Here is a 22,220-nt window from a genome sequence, read left to right as displayed (position 1 = left end):
AGTCCATGGGGTTGCAAAGAGTTGGACATGAGTCAGTGACTAAGCACATACATAAGCAATAATGACAAGTTTACAGTGGTAAATTATGAGTCTCTTCTCTGTCCTTTTGCCACTTTCTCTCAAAGATGAATACATCCGTCTAGATTTTGATTAATATGTAAAGTAGTAAACACACTATGGTACTAGTCTTTTTTGTTCTTTGGTTTTTAAAATTAAAAACATGTTACATATTTTTTGTATTATTTTCTCTCTTCAACCACTTTGTTTAATATAAATTTTAATTTTTAAAATATTTGTAGGCTTTATTTTTAAATATATTTGATACATTTATTTTTGCTTCAGTTTTCTTTTATTTTCTATTTGTATGGCATGCCTTTTTCATCTCCTCACTTTCAGTCTGTGTGTCTCTTTAGATCTGAGGTTGACCTCTTGTCGGCAACCTCTAGATGGGTCTTATTTATTGACCCATTCAGCTACTCTGTGTCTTCTGATTGAAGTATTTAATCTGCTTACATTTAAAGTAATTATTGAGGGAATTCCCTGGCAGTGCTGTGGTTAGGATTTGGGGCTTTTTAACCCGTGTGGCCCCGGGTTTGATCCGTGATAAGGAAAGTAAGGTCCTGCAAATCTCATAGTGCTGCCAGGAAAACAAAAGTGAAGTAATGTTGATAGGTGTGTACTTATTGCCATTTTTTTGGCCATATTCTGGTTGTCTTTGTAGTTCTTTTCTGTTTCTTCTTTGTTTCTTTCTTCCCTTGTGACTTGATGACTATATTTAGTCTAATATTTAGATTCCTTTCTTTCCTGTTTGTCTGTTATGTAATTCTGTTTGTGCTGGCCAGGAGGTTTATTTATGGATATATATTTGATTATTTTAAGTTTCTGATCTCTTAATGTCAGACACATTTTAACCACCCTGCATTTCTACCCTCACCACCCCACCCCACCATTTACTGTTTGTGGTGTTTTACGTACATACATCCTTTTATGTATATCTTAACCTATTTATTGTGGATATAGATGATTTGATTACTTTGTCTTTTAACCTTGCTTTGTAAATGGTTGAACTATACTACCTTTTTTGTGCCTTTAACCAATGAGATTTTTTTTCATACTTTTAATATTTCTAGTTGTGGCCTATTCTTTTCTACTTAGAGAATTTTTTAAAGCGTTTCTTCTCAGGTAGTTTAGTGATACTGAACTTTTTTCAGTTTTTGCTTATCTTTAAAATTCTTTATTTGTCCTTCAAATCTGAGTGATAGCCTTCCTGAGTACAGTGTTGTTGGTCGTAGATTTTTTCCTTTCATCATTTAAAATATATCATGCTGTTCCCCTCTTATCTGCTGTGCTTAGTCATTCAGTCCTGTTGGCTCTTTGCAACTTTGTAGCCCACCAGGCTCCTCTGCCCATGGGATTTCCCAGATAATAATACTGGAATGCGTTGTTGCCATTCCCTTCTCCAGGAGATCTTCACAACCCAGGGATCAAACCCACATCTACCTGGGTCTCCTGCATTTCGGGTGTTCTTTACTGTCTGAGCTACCAGGTAAGCCATTTCTGCTGCAAGTCAGCTGGCAGTTAAAAAAAATAATTTTTGTATCTTTATTTTTGTCTGCTCCGGATCTTCTGTTGCTGCTTGTGTGGGCTTTTTCAGTTGTGGTGTGCAGGCTTCTTATTGTGGTGGCTTCTCTTGTTGGGGAGCACAGGTTCTAGGGAACATAGGCTTCAGTAGCTGTGCCTCAGGGGCTTAATTACCCCTTGGCATGTGACATCTTCCTGAACCAGGGATCCAAGTCATGTCCCCTGCATTGGTAGGTGGATTCTTTACCACTGGACCACCAGGGAAGTTCCTCAGCTGAAATTTTTAGGGAATTCTTATGTATGTTTCTAGTTGCTTTTCTCTTGCTGCTTTTTACCATTGAATTGAAAGAGTTCTTTATATGTTCTTGGCCCAAGTCTCTAACATATATGTGATTTGGAAATATTTCTTACCACTGTGTGAGATGTCTTTACAGTTTTTTAATGGTATTGTCAGGGGAGTGTGTCATTTCCTCGGTGCTGTCTCGTCACAACAAAAATTTGAAGTGACGGACGTTAAAGCCCTCGGACAGAACATATCTCAGCTCTCGGACAGACTGTGTCACAGCTCTCAGACAGATCATTGTTACAGTTCTGTGTTACAGGTCAGTTTTATTTAGAAAATAAAAGGAAAATACATCCTCGAGGCGTGAGGGCATGCCGACCCAAAAGACGTGAAGAGAGAGAGAGAGTGCGTGCACGCGGGAGAGAGAGCCCCGGCACTTTGGCTCCTCTTTTTATGTGTTTTTCCCTCCCCCTGGCCTGCCCTATGTAAATTGGGCTAGCCAGGAGTGCTGTTTGTTCTACCTGAGGTCCTCACTCTGGTCCTCTCCTCGGACCTCCCTTTATTTTATTTTCGTGGGCTTTTCCCTCCCTTGTCTTTTAGCCACCATCATTCTGGACTCCTTTTTCATATTCTCACTACCTAACAGTATCCTTTGGTGCATAAATTTGATGTCCAATTCATTTATTTTTTCTGTTTTTGCTTATGCTTTGATGTCAAACCATTATCTAATCCAGAGTTACAAAGATTTGCATCTATATCTCTTACATTTACACTTGTAATCAATTTTGAGTTCATTCTTGTGTTTGCTGTGAGGTAGGATTGAAATTCATTCTTTTCATATGGATATTCTATTGTGTCAACACAATTTGTTGAAAAGACCATTCTTTCTCCCTTGAATTTTCTTGTCAAAAATCAATTGACTGTAAGTGTGGTAAATGTCAGGATTTATTTCTGGAATCTCATTTCTATTCCATTGATCTTTTTGTCTATTCTTTTGCATGTACTGCATTGTTTTAATTAGTGTTGCTTTCTAGCAAGTTTTAAAATTGGTCATTGTGAGTTTTCCAGTTTTATTATTCTTTGTCAAGATTATGGGTTTCTTGAGTTTCCATAGGAATTTTAAGATCAACATACCAGTCTCTGCAAAGAAACTTGCTGGAATTTTGATGGAGGTTAGATTGAATCTGTAGATCAATTTGCTCTATGTTAGTTTGCCAGGGCTGCTCAGTCGTGCCTGACTCTTTGCGACCCCATGGACTCTAACCTGCCAGGATCCTCTGTCCCTGGGTTTTCCCAGCAAGAACACTGGAGTGAGTTGCTATGCCTTCCTCCAGGAGATCTTCCTGATCCACTATTGAACCGGAGTCTCCTACACTGACGGGCAGATTCTTTACCATTGAGCCATCGGGAAGCCTTCTGGTGGCCAAGGGTAAAAGCCAGGCTCTTGTTTGTTAGTATTAATTCTTCAGTACACCGTTGGAAATTTTTAACGACTTTCTATTCACTTCTGTATAGAGCCTTTTAATCTGAAGCCAAAAGTTGTCTACACAATATTCAGCCTCATCTTGTGTGAGCACATGCTTCCTGAGAGCATGATGACTTTATACTGTGGTTGTGTTTTCTCTTGTCCTGAATTTTTAAATCTAAGTAAACTTGGTGCTTGGTGAAGCCTATTCTGTTATTTGTTAATTCAAAACCAAGACCATTGCTGCTAGTAGAACAGATTGTGGTTTACAGTCTTCTATGCCTTAATTTTTTTCTCATACATATCCTACCTCTTATTTCTGGAAATTGTGAGAGATTTCTTAAGTCTTCTTATGAATCCTAATTTGACTGCTAGCCATGTCTGTTTTGTTTCTGAGCTCATCAACTGAATTGTGTATCTCAGCAATCATTTCCACTTCCTAAAATGTCTTGTGTATATTAGGGAAAACCTACTGTTCTCCTCCTGTGTCTCTTTTCTGTGTGACTCCTTTACTACTCAGAACACTGCATTTCTGACACTTCCGGTCACCATATGTGTGGTGTAAATCTTTGAGACAACCATCTGATGTCCTAGAATTTAATTCAGTTCTAACACTGTCTACCTGGAGATGGTGTCAGTTCCCTGAGGTTAAGGTCTCAGTCCCACATCACTGCTCTCACCCCACCCTAGGTGCCAATTGCAAGTAGTAGGTCCTCAGGGTACCCACAATCTCTGTGTAATTAGGCTATAAATCTGAGGTCTCTACAACCCCTTCTTCAGGTTCTACTGATTTGCCAGAGCAGCTTGCCAAACTCAGGGAAACCCATACATCAACTACCTTATTGAAGAATATGATAAAGGATACAGAGGAACAGCCAGATGAAGAGTTCCATTGGGCGAGGTCTGAGAGAGTCCCAGTGCAGGAGCTTTTGTCCCTGTGGAGCTGAGGTATGTCTCCCTAGCAGTGTGGATGTGTTCACCAAACTGAAAGCTCTCCAAACCCTGTACTATTGGGATTTTTGTGGAGGCTTCCTCACATATGCTTAGTTGCTAAATCATGTCCAACTCTTTGCGACCCCATGGACTGTGGCTTGCCAGGCCCCTCTGTCCATGGAGATTCTTCAGGCAAGAATACTGAACTGGGTTGCCATGCCCTTTTCCAGGGGATCTTCCCAAACCAGGGATCTTACTCAGGTCTCCCACATTGGGGTCAGATTATTTATTGTCTGAGCCACCTTGGAAATCCAAGAATACTGGAGTGGGTAGCCTATCCCTTCTCCAGGAGCACTTCTCGACCCAGGAATCAAACCAGGGTCTCCTGCATTGCAGGAGGATTCTTTTTTTTTTTTTTTTTTTTTAAGAATGAATATTTTTGATTTATTCAAAGTTTCAATCTAAAACCTCAATGAAATCTACCACCTTTATTACAAGGGAACTGATGGTTCCTGAACAGAAAGAAATAAAGGTCAAGAAAGATGGCACCGGACATTGGAGAGTGACCCAAACAGGCCAAGGGTGCAGAAGGTTTGGTCCGATAGATCATGGACAGGCTAAAAGCCACATTTTGTTGAGAAATGATGTCAGAACTGGCTAAAGAGTATAAACCTCTGTAAGAAAATTAAACATGGCAAACTCGATTGGGACTCTGTTTACTTCAAGTCAATCATGTCTTCATCCGAGAAAGCGGTGAGCTGAAAGGGGCAGCTGCCCCAGACAGGGCTGCCTTCTTGCTCGGCCACAGGGTCTGGGTCGGAGCTGGTCGACTGGTAACGCCCATTGGGATTAGCTTCGGAAGTGGAAGGACTTTCTAGGGAGCTCGATGTGATCCTGTCACTGCTAGTGGACCGCACCGTCCCTGGCTTGGGGCCTCCTTGGTTTTCTTCCAGCCGCTTCCGGGCCTTTGACTTGGGCTTTGGTGCTCCTTCTGACCTGGATCCACCGTCATCAGAGAGGCCCAGCAGCTCCCTGCGGGTCCTGCTTGCTATTTCTTTGATCTCCATGCGGGACAGGGACAAGGAGTGAGTGACAGGAATGGCCGCGATGCCAATGCCGATGGAGGTGGGTGGGGTGATGACCTTGGAGACTAAGGGTGATTTCAGAGGCCGCTCGATGCTTCTGCCCACCAGGTTTCTGAGTGGAATCTTGTACAGATTTTTGGACTGAATTTCACCTTCCCCCAGGGAAGAAGGAAACACTGGAGTATCGCGGCTTGGGGGTGTCTGAGGAGAATTGTGGGCACTGGCCCCCTTGGAGCTGCCTCCGGATGAGACCTCCTTCGCTGATGCAGTTGCTGTGAAGTAGATATCCGACCTGGAGGCCACGAGCTGTAGCTGAGGCACGACGGCCGTGTGGACCAGGTTCCCGTTCACCACCAGGCGGATCTCCATGGAGTCGGTGGTGAAGGCCAGCAGGTAGGGGAACGCACAGACTGCAAGGCAGCGGGGTGTCAGCGCCCAGCCCGGGCTGCGGCTGGGGAGCTGCTGGGGCCCTCTCACACCCAGCTTGCTTCTCTGGCGGCGCCCAGCTCTCCCCTTCCTCCTCTGTGTCTGTTCCTTCGGGGGCGCGTGTCCCCTTGTTCTAGGAGAGCCTCCCTCAGCCACTGAGCACCTGCCCGTGGAGGAGTGCACTGTCCCGGCTTCCCCCACTGCAGTTCTCCACCTCATCTTCTGGGCATACTGCCCATCCGGGTCCCCAGGACCTTCCCTCTGTGGTCCAGACATGCCCTCTGCCCACGTGCCTTCTGTCCAGGAACCTGGCCTTTACTCCTTCATTCCCTGTCCCTGAGTCACCCTCCCCTACGCGCTCCTCCTGTGTGTGTCTGGGCGGGGGCTGCGTCTTGTTCCTGCTCGCCTGGTTTCATCTGTGACTCTTCCTACTGCTCCCACGCCTCTAGCCTTGATCTGTCCAGTGGGTCCCCAGTGCTGTCGCAGGAGGATTCTTTACTAGCTGAGCTACCAGGGAAGCCCTTTCCTCACATAGGCATGCTCAATTATTAACTCAGTTTCTGGCCCCTTGTCTCTCTGGAAAATTGGGAGAGACAGCTGAAAATTCCAAGCTTCTAATCATGGATTGGTCTTTCTGGTTACTAGTGCCCATGCAGTCCCCCTCCAGGAGCCCACTTAGAGTCACCTCAATAGAACAGAAGATGCGACTAGTGCTGCTATCACTTAGGTATTTATAAGAGTTTTAGGAACTCTGTGCTGGAAGTTGGGAGAAAGGTGCAGGCAGGTACATATTTCTTATCATTTCCACCTTCCATCATCAACTCATCTTGCAAAATTTAACACATACATATATTAACACACGCACACATAATTTAAATGGCAGCTAACAAGATGATGTATGTGGTCAACATATATGAGAATTATTTACTTCTGTAATACATAATCAAATGCTGCTGTAGGTCATAAAGAAATAGGAGAACATTCTGAAGGAATGGGAAATGTAGTTTAAAAGGAATACAGATATTTTCCCAATAAGAGGGGGAGATATTCAACTTTACTAATAGCAACAACAAAAAAAGTACAGTAATACGAGATTATCTTTTCAAACCATAAAATTAATAAAGTTATAAAGGATTAGACACAAAGGCACACATACACACATATTGCACCAATGTTGGCAACACGGCTGTTTCATACAGTGTCCTTGATGGTGCAGTTGGTCATTTCTGGTATGCATAATAATTTCCTTTCAAAGAATCTCTCTTAAAGAAATACTCAGTGACACACAAAGACTTATACATGTGTATGTCCCTTCACCTCAGAACAGACTGTATAAAGAAAAACTATCAACAATGTCAAGGGCTAACAACAGAGGATTGATTAAATGAAGGGTAGTAGCACCAATCAGTAGAATACACATCACTGTTTTTAAAAAGTCATGTGTTTGAAGAATATAATACTAACATGGTAAAATAATCACCATATGATATTAAAGTAAAAAGGATGCACACTTGAGTAAAAACTCAATACATACAACAAAAAGCCTAGAGGAAAATGGAAATATTCTGACATGTTAAGTATGTTAGTTTCTAGCGAATGGATTATATGCAATTCCTTTTCTGCTGAATAATTTTCTCTATTTTCCAAGTTTTCTATGAATTTTTATTACTTTAGATTTAGAAAAAGAGAGATCCTATCTGTTAAGACCCATATCAAAGGCCACTATCTGAATTCTTTTCTAATCTTCACATCATAGTATTTCACATCTCCCTCCAGAACATAAGCCTATGGCATCTCTAGTCCCCTTTTGTTAGATTCTCCTACTAACAAGAATTTAAAGAGGAAATCATCTTTGTGTCTTTTGAAACATATGGTTTGCATTTTCACTTGGTCATTTATTGGCCCCCAAATTTCTGCTGCTGCTGCCTTTTATCCCTCAAGATCAGCCCCAGAATCTCTAGAGAAGCCTGACTCTCCAGCTTGATTAATGGGAGATTCCTTCAACTATTTACAGAAAGTGGTGGAAAGAGAAACATGGAAAGAGGAAGGGAGGAGGGCAAATCACATACACATTGTTAATAATCAAGGGAAGGGGGTGTAGGCATTTTAAGTTGCCTGTCAGCTCCAGCAAAACCATACTACTAGGTAAAGGCAAGGATTTAAACAAGGTTCCAGAACTATACTTTTAACATTAGTGCCCTGAAACCACCCCTACCCTCACACTACAAGTTCAGGAAATCCACTGAAAACTTAGGTAGAAGAAGAGCCACTTCCTTTCCCTGTGGCTGGGGCTGTTACCCTGCAGAGAGCATGGATGAGCTTAACAAAGAGAGAAGAAACTGGATGTGGGGAGACTGAGCCCCTGCTCTACAGGTACCATGCAAAAATTTTTCTGAGTCTTGGTTTCTTCATCTGTAAAATGGAGATGACACCTGCCTCACAGTGGGACCGAAGAAAAATCTGACTAAGCAAAAGGAGCACTGTTTTTGAGTTTCAAGAGAAAACATCTGTCAGAAGATGCTTTATTGAAAAAGAAAGTTGAGAAACCAAAATACCATGATCATAAATTAAAGTATCTTTTATTTTAAACACATTCAGCTTTAGAAAAGTTTAGTAAGTTTAATGTGTATTTATATCAAGTAATACAAAACTAAATCATTCATTTGTATGCTAATCAATATTAAAGTCACTTATGAAATTCATCTAAATGATGTTATACCAGCTTTCAAAACAACTAAATCACAAAGTCCATATGTGAAAATGAAAAAAGTAATTAAAATACATTTGCACTAGGAGACTTCTTCCTCATTCAAGAAGATTCAAGAACTAAAAACATATTTGCTTTGAAAATTTTTAGTAGTTTTCATCTAAGTAGTTATCTAACTAGTATACTAATTTACAGCTATGATGTTCACTTCCATTCTTAAATTAGAAACTCAAATCTGATAACGTTTTTGATATTTGTATTCTTTTTTCCACAATAGGTAATCATTTATTAATTAAAAACTAAATTATAATAATAAATAATTCAAATAATTATGGAGCACTAATTGTGTACTAGGTACTATTAACTGGGTATTATAGCTTTTCCTTTCAGAGTTAAAGCCTTGTCAATTATGTTTTTTTGGCCATTTGTTTCATTTTCTGTAGAATCACTCTCCACTCAAACAACTGAAAATGTATGTAATTTATAAAAATCTAAAAAGCTTCTTGGTAACTTCACTTTAACACTGAAGAGGAAAAACTCTAGTAATTATTGAACAGAAGAAACCTACACTGGTATACACTAACTGTGGCAGCTGTTCCTAGCTGTTCTGTCCTTCCCTTGATCACAGCTTGGCTGGAATTGTCCCCTTTTCCCCACTCAGGTGTTTATGGAAGAAAGTCTGGAGCTGCTGCCACGCATCTACCTGGGCCCTGGCATGAGCCATGGGCTCCCCTCCCCAGATGACAGGAGTGCCCACGAAGGTGTGCAGGGAAGCCGGGCACAGGGGGAAGTAAGGAGGCTCAATGTAGTGCCCCGTGCCTGGGTAACAGATGACCCGGGGTTTTGCCTTCCCATGGGCCTGCAAGCGTTTAGAGGCCTCGTTAGCATAGAATTCACTCTTCCAGTTGTGGTCATCCTGACCCACAAGAAACAGGAAGGGGCACTCAGCCCTTTCCACAGGAATGAAGCTCTTCTGGTCAGGTCCTTCCAAAGAGCTGTTCAGGACTTCCACAATGTCTACAAAGCCATCTTTAGTCATCTTGATTCGATTTTGGTTGAAACCCGCAGGCGGCAGAGTCTCACCTTTGTAGTGTAAGGTTCCCCAGACATTGTGCACAGAGCCGTTGATTATGACGGCTGCAGAGATGCCCTTCAGGAAGGAAGCCATGGAGAGGCAGAGCTCGCCTCCTTTTGAAATCCCAAGCAGCCCAACTCCTGGACCCTTCACCTGAGAAAAGGTCAAAGGGAAAAGGAGAATGAGTCCATGAACAGTGCAGTGTGGCCAGTAGTGTCTGGACTTGAGAGTCGGGGAACTGTGCCTGAATCTGGGCTCTCCCAGTTATCAAGGTCTGCAGCCTTGGGATATTGACTTAACCTTTCGTTGTACCTTGCTTTCCACAATTGCTCCATCACCATTCCTAGTGTCTTCAACAGCCAAGTGGAGGACAACGAAATACTCTAGCCTTGAAGTTCCTTGACCACCAAACCTCCAATGGTCTTTTCCTCTCTCCCTGTCCATGGGACTCTCCAGCCAAGAATACTGGAGTGGGTAGCCATGTCCTCCTCCAGGGGATCTTCCCGACCCAGGAACTGAGCCCCCCCCCCCCACCCCCGCCCCGTCTCGTATCTCCTGCATTGGCAGGCAGGTTCTTTACCAAAAGCACCACCTGGGAAGCCCTTAATAACAATCCCTTGACCTCAAATCCACTCTGCCCTAGTTTGTACTCCTTTTCACAGCAAAACTTGTGGGAAATTTTGTCTGTAGTTATTCACTTTCTTGTCTTAATTCTCTGCTCAGTCCCCTCCAGTGTAGTTTGAGTTTGCCCTATTCCAGAAAGATTGTTCTCATCAATTACCAAATTTTTCTGCTATAAATGGCCTTTTGATTGACCTATCAACAGCTATTTTTTTTGGATCATGGTTTCTACAATAGCACTTTTGACTGATTTCAACTATTTATTCCTTATAAAGGTACTAGGAATGGGATATTATAGTGATCCCAATTTTGGAGAGTATGATACAGAAGCCCCAAGGTCAAGAAGCTAGCAACTGGCAAAATCAAACCTCAAATTTAACTTTTCTCTATCAAATACACTATTATACTGGTTCCACTACACCCCATCACCTTCTCTAGGAGCTCCAAGGCTTTCATCTACCTTGAGCTCTGATTGAATTATAAAATAAACAATCCTATTAATCCTCTAATATCCTGAGCAAGGTATGTGTTCTAATCCTCTGATATACTGAACCCTTAAACATTTCTTACTACCCAGGTCCTTTACCACTAGGTGATTTGTTAAAAGTGAGTACTCTGCTCTCAGATGGTCACATGGAAGAGAGGATTGTAAAACACAAACATTTAAATGAGACAGCCTTCTGGAGAGAGTGATCACTTCCCCTTCCCCTCTTACTTCCTGGGTCAAACCGAGGGTTCTCAATGTGTTGAGCTCTTAATGAAATATGATAAAATACTGGAGTTTAAAATTCCATAATTTCAACTAGGACACTTTTACCAGCAGGAAATCTAACAATAACATCTAATTGCATGGAAACTGTCTGGGAGAAGTGACTATGAAAGGTAGTGTGTGTTGGGGGCAAATAGTGGCTGTCATGAATTTGTCAAGTTCTGTGAAAACCAAGAGCCTTTCAGAGAAGGAGAACTGATATGTAGAACATGAAACTAGAGAAGTTCCAACCTGAGGGTGATTAAGCAGGTAGTTCACAGCTTCTTCAAAGTACTCCAGGTGGACATGTCGTAGGCTTTTGGGGAGGTCTTCATAGTTATAATAAGCCAGCGCCAACACAGCAAAACCCTTCCCAGCCAGCAGACTAGCTCGATATTCCAGAAATCCACCTCCAGCTGCAGAAATGTCCACAATCCCAGGAAAGGGCGCAGGTTCTTGGGAAGAAAAAACAGAGTTAAACTATACTTGAAACTCTTTGCTGTGGTGTCAAAAGCCATTTTTGCCTCTTTGGTGATGTCACAGTTTTCTGTTGATGATCAGAAATGCTAAACAACTCTGGTCTTCAAAGGTCCAGACTGTGGCATAGTTTAAACCCACATTCCCCTCTACACCCAGGGCCTCAAAGCCCCACAGATTTTTGCAAAGAATATGTACTACTTTTATGAGTACCACTCCACATCAATTATAGGAAGAATTTTCAATTACAAATCACAACAGAAGAATCAACAGGAAAGAATCATCAATCACAGGCCTCAACAACAACAACAAAAAGGATGTACATTGCATCCCTTCCAAGAAATTGACTACCCCAGGAATTCAGCCAATGAGAAACCATCATCGCCCTAAACTGTCACTTACCTCCTATAGACTTCTACTGGAAGCAACCCCTCCCACCTTCCTCCTTTTTCTCTATAAAGTAACATTCCCTTCTTTGATTTGTTGAACTTGCCTATGGTTTTTGCCATGGCTTGCTTGTCCTGAATTGCACTTCTCTGGTGTTCTAGAAATAACCCATTTTTGCTGGTGAAACAACCGTTTTAAGGTCAACATTACTTGGTGCTCGGAAGTGGGATCCTAAGAGATCTCCCCCAAACTCCCAGGTTGGTGAGGACACAGGTGCTCATCCCCACAGAGTCCATGTGCTCACTGCCTTCTAGCCAAGCCTGGAGTTTGAGGGTAAGTCTGTCCTGGATTTCAAGCTCCACTGTCTGCATTTTGAGTTCTCCAATCTTTATTTGCGATCTATTTAAAGGCTTTGTCCTTTCTGAGAGTATTCCTTTGGTCTTTGGTCTGATTTCTTTAGGTACTGGGCTGTGCCTGTTGGAACTCTGCTGTCTAGGAATTTTTCTTTTTGCTCTAGAGAAAAATCTTTAAGAAATGGGATCCCTGTCATCAAAATGCTTTGACAATGCCCCCCTCCTTTCTGGGACCCCGGCTGGTTTTACATCTAAAAACTTTGGTCCCTCCTCATGTGCATTTCTTTTTTTTTTCCCTCATGTGCATTTCTAATTAAATGGACTGAAAAATATTTGAGAACACCAATCAACATTATGAGGAACATTTGAGCTCCCCAAACTTACTTTTCTTAAAATTGAATTAGACATCTGTTTAATTGGCATTCTGAGGCTTCCAGTCATTACTGGCAATCTTGAATTACTTCTCTGCAAATTACAATTTCAAAATTAACTGAGGTAAACGAACAATGAAGGAGTCAAAATGCTTCTGAGGCCTCTCTTTCCCGCTCCCTTCAGCCACTTGCTGTACTCGGGCACCCCGTCCAGTGCCACCGCCTCCTCCCTTGCTGCACTGCCTCGGTCTCCTCTATACCCTCAGTTTCCCCAGTCCAATGCTCTCACTGACTTTCTGTTTCTCTTGGCACTTCTCTCCACTCCCTCCTCCTCTGAACTTGTCAGAACCTGCCTTTCTAAAATTATGTCTTCTGAGCACCCAGATAAACCTGTTCTTTCTTATGTTCCCTAGACTAAGGCTGAATTGGGAGTCATAGTTGAAGAGTTTCCTAAAGTACCCGAGAACCCTCACAGGTTTGCTGAAGAGTCTAACATTTTATTCAAACTTCCCAACCTGGTTGCTTAGATTTTTATCAGTTAGCCCACCTGCTTATTGGTGAGGGTCAACCCAAATATGTGATTAAGGCTGTCTGATGGGAACAGCCCAAACAGAATTTAGAAAAACCCCTAACTTTTGGCCAAATGCTAGAATATTTTCTGGAAACCTCTACTGAGCAGTTACAGTAGCTTTTCCTAAAACTACTGATTGAAACAAAATTCAAACTTGTACACAAAAATCTGATGAACCTGTTCATGACAATTAGAATTGTTCTCGGAATGTTTGCAAAGCAGACAAATTCTCATTTGTTTGCAAAGGAAGTTCCTGTTTTCCCTCAGGTGGTGAATCCACTCAGGTAACCTTTAACTCTGTTTTTGTGCTGAGCCAGGAGGTTCCTCTTTATTTGAAATAAGAAGGGTGGAATGAGAAAACTGTATCCACTCCAGATTTAATTTGGCACATCAGTTCACTTGCAAGGTAGATGAGTCAACTGATAAGAAAGATCACTAGATTTCTTAACTTCCAATTCTGGCAAATGAAGGTATAGAGCCCCAAACCCTCTAGTTGCTCCTATTATTGGGAAGACACGGGACACTGAAGAATTTTAGCACTCAAGGTGCCTTCAGCCTTCTAGCCAGCCTTTCCAGTGTCCTCTTAATTTCGAATGATGGAGCTTCAAGGAACTACAGGGGCTCTTCCCAATCCTCCATCTTGATCCACCTGCGGAAACATTTCTCCAGATTAAGGATGAAGCTCTTTCTATCCTTAATGACACCAGAGCTACACTCCTAGTACTTCTGTAAAGCAGCCCCTGCTTTGGAGTTCTAAAATAGTTCAATTAGTTGGAATCTCTAATGAATCTCAAGAAGTTCCTGTCTCTGAACCTATTTCCTTTTGTTTCCTTGACAGAATACACCCTTTTCTCCTGAGTTCCTCTGCCCCTATTCATTTATTAGACTGAGACTTAGAAAAATATCATGCTGGAATTTTTCTCTCCCCAAACAGAGAGATAATTCTGGAATCTGACAGTAGCAATCAGAATAGCCAACCAAGTAAATTAAGTGACCCTTTGACATCTTTTACTGACTCCATTTCTGATGGTTTTCCTGGTGGCTCTGACAGTAAAGAATCTGCCTGCAATGCGGGTTTGACCCCTGGGTTGGGAAGATCCCCTAGAGAAGGGAATGGCAACCCACTCCAGTATTCTTGCCTGAAGAAGTCCATGGACAGAGGAGCCTGGTGAGCTATAGTCCATGAAGTCACAAAGAGTTGGACATGACTGAGCAACTAATAGTTTCACTTTGACATATTTTATTAGCTCCATTTTTGATGGCACTGTAGCTGAATCTGGAGAACACTGATAATTGTCCCTGTTTGATAGCTACCATCATCCTCTTTACAGGTAAAATCTGCAGCTGATATTAGAGGAATCCACAATGCAACTTCTATCAACATTCAAACAGATGTTGAATGTTGAATTCAAACAACGTTCAAACTTCTCCCTGAGTCAATCAGTATCCTAGAAATAAAGAATTCCTGCAAGGCATCAAACCTATAATAGAGGATTAAAATTCTCAGGGCCTCATTATCCCCTGTGCTAGTCCCTGGAACACTGCTATTTAGATTGTGTGTGCTCAGTTGCTTCTGACTCTTTGCAGCCTCATGGACTGCAGCCTGCCAGGCTCCTCTGTCCATGGGATTTCCCAGGCAAGAACACTGGAGTGGGTTGCCATCTCCTTCTCCAGGGGATCTTCCTGACCCAGGGATTGAACTCAGGTCTCCTGCATTGGCAGGCAGGTTCCTTACCACTGTGCCACCTGAGAAGCCCATTTACGCTATAAGAAAACCCAATACATCGGGCGAGAAGTTGGTCCAAGAGTTATGAGCAAAAAAACATGGTTATCCCTTGTCGCCTTGTTGTTCCTAAGCCCCAAACACTACTGATATCTAGTCCCAATGAAAGCAACTTTTTCACCATAACTGATTTATACAGTGTGTTCTTTAGTGTTTTAATTGATGAGGTGAGTGAATGCATGTTTGCTTTCATGTAGGAAAAAAGGCAATTCACCTGGACAGCAATGTCCCAGGCTTTCACAGACAGTTCCTCTTACTTTTTACAAGTCTTAAAAGCTGATTTGGGTGATATAAACCTTTCTGCAGGCTTTACTTTGTCACAGTAGATGAATGATTTGCTTCTCTGCTCTCTGTAAAACTCTTCATGGCAACAGAGCATCCACCTTTTTCAGTCTTCAAAGGACAGAAAGTCTCTAAAAAAAACTACAGGTTCCTCCAATGCAAGTTGGATATTTAGGGCACCTGATTATGGAAAACAGATTCCTTTTGGTTCTAGGTAGATCTGGGGCATCCTGTACATCTGGAAATCTACAATTAAGTGCCAATTATGAGGTTTTCTTGAGCTAGCTGCCCACTGTCAAAAATGGATTCCAAATACTTCTCTTATGGCCCAGTCCCTACATACTTTACTTTAAAAAAAGCCAACAATCTGGTCTTACCAGAAATTCAAAAATTCCCACTACTTACCTCTGTGCACACATTAAACCATTAGTCTACTGACAAAATGATAGCATTCACAAGCAAATATCAGTGGGGAAAAATAAGGCCACAAAAAGTGCCTGCACCTCACTTGTCCAACCTGTTCAAGCTAGAATCCAGGAAAACCTGTTTGCACAACTCCTGGCCACTGAATTATCTGATGGAACATGGGAGTTTTGCAAATGGATTTCATTCAGCTTCCTCTGTCTCACAAAACTAAATATGTTTTAGTCATGGTTTCTATTTTTCTCACTGGAGTGAAACCTTCCCCTGTAGACAGGTCACTGTTTCTTCTATAGCTAAAATTCTGTTCAGTTCAGTCATTCAGTCATGTCCAACTGTTTGCGACCCCATGGACTGCAGCACGCCAGGCTTCCCTACCCATCACCAACTCCCAGAATTTGCTCAAACTCATGTCCATCGAGTCAGTGATGCCATCCAACCATCTCATCCTCTGTTGTCCCTTCTCCTGCCTTCAATCTTTCCCAGCATCAAGGTCTTTTCTAATGAGTCAGTTCTTCCCATCAGGTGGCCAAAGTATTGGAGTTTCAGCTTTAGCATCAGTCCTTCTAATGAATATTCCAGATTGGTTTCCTTTAGAATTGACTGGTTTGATCTCCTTGCAGCCCAAGGGACTCTCAAGACTCTTCTCCAACACCACGGTTCAAAGGCATCAATTCTTCGGTGCTCAGCTTTCTTTATAGTCCAACTCTCACATCCATACATGACTACTGGAAAAACCATAGCTTTGACTAGATGGACCTTTGTTGGAAAATTCCTAAAATTCTGTTAGTAAAAGATTATCCCTTCCTGAGGAAGCCCTCTTGAACTGCCTAGAGATCAGGGCAACCAGTTAACCTGTTTAACCAGTTAACCTGTTTAACTGGTCAAGTACTTCAATAAGTCTGTGCTGTTTGGCTGGTTTCACAACACTTTCACTGTGCTTATTCTCAATCCTCAGGGTAAGTCAAACAAACTAAGGGCACTTTAAGACTCAATTGGCAAAATTTGTAAAACCCTCCAAATACCTTGGCCAAAGCATTGCTGTTGGTCCTTCTAAATCTCAGTTCCATCCCCTTTGGAACTCAAAAACTCTCACCCTTTGAGAAAGTCACAAGACATCCAATATACCTGACCCCTGCATCTTTTGATTCACAGCTGATAAAAAAAGTATACATCGTAGTGTAAAGGCCTAGTTGCTTCCATTAAAAATAAACATGCTTTGATAGAGCAGTCTTGTCACAGAACCCTCCCAGGAGATGAAGACCTTAAGCATCATATCTTGTACTTTAGAGATTTCATTTGCTGGAAAAGATACCTCCAAAAAGTCTCATTTAATCTCACTGGAAAGGGCACTTTCAGGTTCTGCTAACCAACTCTTGTGCTGCCAAACTCCGGGGAACAGGCTCTTCATTTCACATGACACGTCTCAAGAGGGCACCAAACCCTGACTGAACCTCACACCAGAGGATGACCTGAAAGCAAAGACTTCCCAGAACCAAAGCAGATACCATCTGACCAGACATCTTTGCCAAAATGTCAGGGACAAGACTATTAGAAAGTTCAAGATTCACATGTCTTTTTTTTTATTTGGACTGATAACTGACTGGATTCTTATCCGAATTCAGGATAACTGAACTTGCAACCTTACATACCATGCTACTTACTGATAACATATTTGTTTCCAAAGAGTTCTTTTGAGATTACACTACTGTTTTTAAAATATCTTTGAAGTTTTGCTGTCTTCATGAAGAGTTCATTAGCTATTGCTTTGTGTTTATACCTGCAGTATATCTTCCCAAATGCACTGGATTAATTCTTTTCGATTTTGTGTGCTCTTATTGTATTCACTATTCTATTTTGCTCTCATGGCTGTTTTAAATGGGGACTTCCAGGAGACATCTGTGATTCTAGGTTTAAATGGGGACTTCCAGGAGACATCTGTGATTCTAGGTTCACTTCCATAGGGAGAACTTTACGCCTCGAAATCAGAATAAGTGCCTGGGGCTTCCCTAGCGGCTCAGTGGTAAAGAACCCACTTGCGAATCAATGCAAGAGACCCGGGTGTGATCCCTGGGTTGGAAGATTCCCCTGGAGAAAGAAATGGCAACTGACTCCAGTACTCTTGCCTGAGAAATCCCATAAATGGAGGAGCCTATCAGGCTATAGTTCATGGGGTTGCAAAAGAGTCAGACATGATTTAGTAACTGAACAAAGACAAGTATTTGTTCAGCTGGCTACCTTCAGCCTACAGTTTGGAATTGTCCTGTTATTTTTGATTCTGTACTTGTTGCCCACTAGACCTTTGTAAAAACAATGTACCCCAAATGGTGTATGTACCCTATTACTTAGGGTCTTGATAAATATGGACTATAGATGCAAAGTGCTGGAAAGTTCTCCCTCCTACCCCTCCTTGTTACTCAAATGTGACCTCAGTAAGTTTCTAATTTGTGCAGTTTCTAACAAGGGACATGACAGCTAGGAAAGGTTCTTCCAGACATTGAAGGACAAAAGACCACTGACTCTTGATTGGTGGTGTTTTGGGAGAAAAATCTTAATTAAAAGGGAGAAATGTGAAAATTAATAAAAGGAAACCTCACCAAAATGGAGTCAGGAGGACAGAACTGGAGAACTGCCATGCAGTACCACTCCACATCAATTGTAGGAATAATTGTCCCTTATAGATCACAACAGAAGGATCATCAACAGGAAAGAATCATCAATTACAGGCCCCAACAGAAAAAGATGTATATTGCCTCCCCTCCAAGAAATTGACTACCCCAGCAATTCAGCAATGAAAAATTGTCGACACCCCAAACTCTTTTCTTTGATGGATTTTTGTTCAAAACAACAGCTCCCGACTTCCTTCTTTTTCTCTGTAAAATAGCATTCCTCTCCTTGTTCTGTTGGACTTGCCTACAGTTTTTGCCATAGCATGCTTCTGCCAAATTACAATTCTCTGTTATTCCCAAGTTAACCCAGTTTTTGCTAGTCCAGTAACTAACTTTTATTTTTAAGGGCAACAGTGAGGATGCAAAATGAAACAATCACCCTGGAAAACAACTGACCAAGTTCTTATAAATTTAAACATACACTTAGGTTATGACCCAGTATAACCTCACTTCCAGGTATTTACCCCAAAAAATGAAAGCTTATGTTCACACAGAAACATGGATTCAAGTGTTTGCAGTGACTTTATTCATAATCTCCAAAGACTCAAAACTCAAATGTCCTGCACCTGGCTAATGAATTAACAAACTGTGGCACATCCATATAATGGAAACGTGTAAGATACAAGAAGGAACTAGCAAACGCATGGAGCAACACAAACGAATCTCAAGTGTGTTATGCTAGACTCAAAAAGCTACCTACGTGTATGCTTCTAGTTATTTCACATTTTAATTATTTACATAAAAGTTTGTATGTAATGTGCAATTTTTAAGGAATAATTATAAAGCAAGTAGTTTATACCCAGAACTTTAAGAAATAATTCAGTTCTAACCATCAAAGCCCTGTGAGTTCCCATTTCTCTTCCCTCACTTTCCACTATTCTAAATTTATCAGTCTCTTGATTTTTTTACATTCTTACCACTTGGAAGCACATTTTAAGTGGCAGTTTGTTTGGTTTGCCCTTTTAAAAAATTGTATCTGAATGTAATGCTACTGAATGTGTTCTTCAGGAACTTGACATTTCATTCAGCACTGTTTTTGAGGTTCATCCTGTTGGTTCCTGTGACTCTAGTTCAGTCACTTTTGTGCTGTAAATATATCTCAATTTATGCATCAGTTTTATTATTGTTGGACATTTGGGCTGTTTCTGTTGAATTTGCTCTTAGAAACATAAATCCCTACTGGTGTACCAAGAGTAGAATGACATAGTCAACTTACTAAGTAAAAGCAATTTTTTTCCAGAGTAGATGAGTAACTGTATTTCTCTTACCACTACATGGAAGTTCCTTTTCCTCCACATACTGGTCAAATATTGGCAATGTTAGACTTCTAAATTATGAGGGTGTGAAATGTAGTGTGTAGTTCTGAGGAAGGAGACAGAGGGTCTCTGGACTGGACACCTGGTGTTTGTCAAGTGGAGTAAAATTTGAGCTTTGTTCTCACCAGACACTCCACAGACAAAGCAAGTGGCAGAAGCTGAGCTCTACTAAAGCGAAGAGACAATTGACCAAAGGGAAACAACGAACAGGAAGGACTGTCTTACGTAAGTGATTTACATCAGCTCTATCCTATGCTCCTCACTCAGGATGCCCATACCCTTTTTTCTTTGGGTGTACATCTCTACCTGAATTCTAACTTACCGTGCTTCTCCTTACTCAGGACGTCTACATTCCTCTCCTGGTGTGTATCTCTGCTGAGCTTCTGACTTCTGACTCACTGCGTGCTTCCTCTTTAGAGAGGACGCCTATACGGATTCCCTCCAGGTGTACATTTCTGCCTAGTTTTTGACTTCGTGTGCACCTCACTCAGGATGCCCACACTCCTCTTCGAGTGTGCATTTCTGCCTTGATTCTGTCTTAAATAAACAATCTGTTTCTGCCTATGCTCTCCCATACTTTGGGCTGTGTCTCTAATAACCTTTATACCCGTTTTTACAGTTTTTGTCTCCTTGAAACATTCTTGCTTTCAAACAGTGGCAAGAGCCAGGGAGGGCCACTTTGCCTCTAGCCCCTGGTGGTCTAGTGGTTAGGACTCTTGGTTTTCATCCAAGTTACCCAGGTTCAGCTCCTGGACAGGGAACTAAGATCTCTCTTCAGGAAAGCTCACTGCCCTCCCATTGAGATCAGTTTTATTTTGCATTTGCCTGATTCTTAATGAAGATAACCATCTTTTAACAGTTTCACTGGTTGTTTTTATGTAATGGTCAAATTAAACAATATCAAAAGATCTCCAGTGGATAACAAGAGGCTTTCCTCCTTCATGCTAATTTTCTTAAATTTTTTTTTTTTTGGACTGTGCTGGGTCCTTGTTGCTGGGTGGGTTTTTCTTTAGTTGTGGTGAGTGGGGTCTAATCTCTCTAGTACGCTGGCCCCTCATTGCGGTAGCCTCTCTTGTGAAACACAGGCTCAATAGATGTAGTACACAGAACCAGCTGCTCTGGAGGCATATGGAATCTTCCCCCATCAGGGATCGAACTTGTGCCCCAGGTGGATTCTTTACCACTGAGCCACCAGGAAAGGCCCCTAATTTTCTTAAATCTTTTAATATATGGTGGGAGTTAAGAAGCAAAGTTGTAAAATTGAGAGATTTGGAAAGAAAACTTTAAAAACTGGGAATTACGTATAAAAAAAATTTTTTTTTTCATCACAACTATCTTTTCTCCCTTTCCTTGTGATCTCTTTCCTGACCTCTGTTCCGTAACAGAGTAATCACCTCCACAGCGAACGAACGGTCCAGTCCTGTCTCCTGCAAAGTTTCAAGCCCCACGTACTTTTGGAATGCTGGGAGCTACCTACTTATTGCCTTCCTCTCGCACAGGGACAGATCAACAGTTAGGGATACTGACGGCTCACCTGGCGGCAGGAAGAGCGTGGCGCGCACCCGGCCCGCGCTCACCGGCTCGCGCCGCACTCCGGGCGCCAGGAAGTCACGCTCGTGCACCACCCGGCCCAGGAGCCTTCCGACCCGGGGTTCGTGGTTGTCGAGCACCTCCAGCTCCACGGCGAAGGGCGTCTGCACGTCCCGCTTCACCAGGCGCAGCAAAGGCTTCTCGGGCTCCATAGCCCAGAAGAGCCCCATGGGCTCGAGCCCCGTGAAGCTGCCGCCCAGCGCGGGCGCGCGCTCCAGGTCCAGCAGGCCGGCGGCGTCGGCGCAGTAGCGCGCGTGGGCCCTGAAGAGCGCGCCCTTCTCGTCGCGCAGGGACGAGCGCAGCGTGACCGGCTGCTGCGGCGCCAGGCCGCTCACGGTGATATGCACGCGCTCGTCCCAGCGGCAGCGGCCGGCCGGCTCCAGCATCACGGTCACTGTCATTCCAGACGCACAGCCTCCGTCCGTACTCTAAATGAGGAAGCGCGGACGGCTGCTGGAGTTTTGTCTCAGGGCGACTGGGGCGCGCCCGGAGACACGACGAGATCAGGCGTGGTCTGGAGCCAAGATAAGTTTCGTGACTGAGCCGCCTTTGGAACGTCCCGGGGCTTCAGGTCTGTGGACCTTGTGCGCCCAAGTCGTCTGAGGTTAAAACCACCAGATTGTTCACCCGGGCCAGGACAGGACGCACAGGAATGTCTTGCTGTCCAGAACACGAATCTGCCCGCCCACCGACGCCTCTTCTCTGCCTTAAACTGGTTCCTTTGTGAAATCAGAGATTAGTGGATTTAGGCAAAATTCCAACAAAAGGGAAAGGACAGCTTTAAAAAACAATCAGTCATTGAATTAAATTGAAGAAAGTAGGGAAAACCACTAGACCATTCAGGTATGACCTAAATCAAATCTTTTACAAATAGATTCCAGGGATTAGAGCTGACTTTAGTTCATAGTTCTGCCTAAAGAACTATGGATGGAGGTTCCTGACATTGTACAGGAGGCAGTGATCAAGACCATCCCCAAGAAAAGAAATGCAAAAAGGCAAAATAGTTGTCTGAGAAGGCCTTACAAATAGCTGAGAAAAGAAGATAAGCTAAAGGCAAAAGAGAAAAGGAAAAATATA

At 42.5% G+C, this 22,220-nt stretch overlaps 1 protein-coding gene across 1 annotated transcript; it reads right to left on the bottom strand.

The window, feature by feature from the left end:
• Positions 1–6,398: 6,398 nt before the first annotated feature.
• On the bottom strand, positions 6,399–21,567 carry LOC109565325 (acyl-coenzyme A thioesterase 1-like). The gene is made up of 3 exons (XM_019969195.2): positions 21,088–21,567; positions 11,177–11,379; positions 6,399–9,708 (listed from the first exon to the last, which is right to left on the bottom strand). The coding sequence occupies exons 1-3, from the start codon at positions 21,542–21,544 to the stop codon at positions 9,103–9,105; spliced, it is 1,266 nt and encodes a 421-aa protein (XP_019824754.2). The 5' UTR covers positions 21,545–21,567; the 3' UTR covers positions 6,399–9,102.
• Positions 21,568–22,220: the final 653 nt, after the last annotated feature.

This window comes from Bos indicus, chromosome 10 (genome assembly GCF_029378745.1).
Source record: "Bos indicus isolate NIAB-ARS_2022 breed Sahiwal x Tharparkar chromosome 10, NIAB-ARS_B.indTharparkar_mat_pri_1.0, whole genome shotgun sequence".
NCBI classification, from domain to species: domain Eukaryota; kingdom Metazoa; phylum Chordata; class Mammalia; order Artiodactyla; family Bovidae; genus Bos; species Bos indicus.
The sequence above is the reverse complement of the archived record's forward strand: the minus strand, read 5'-3'. Positions and strand labels throughout refer to the sequence as shown.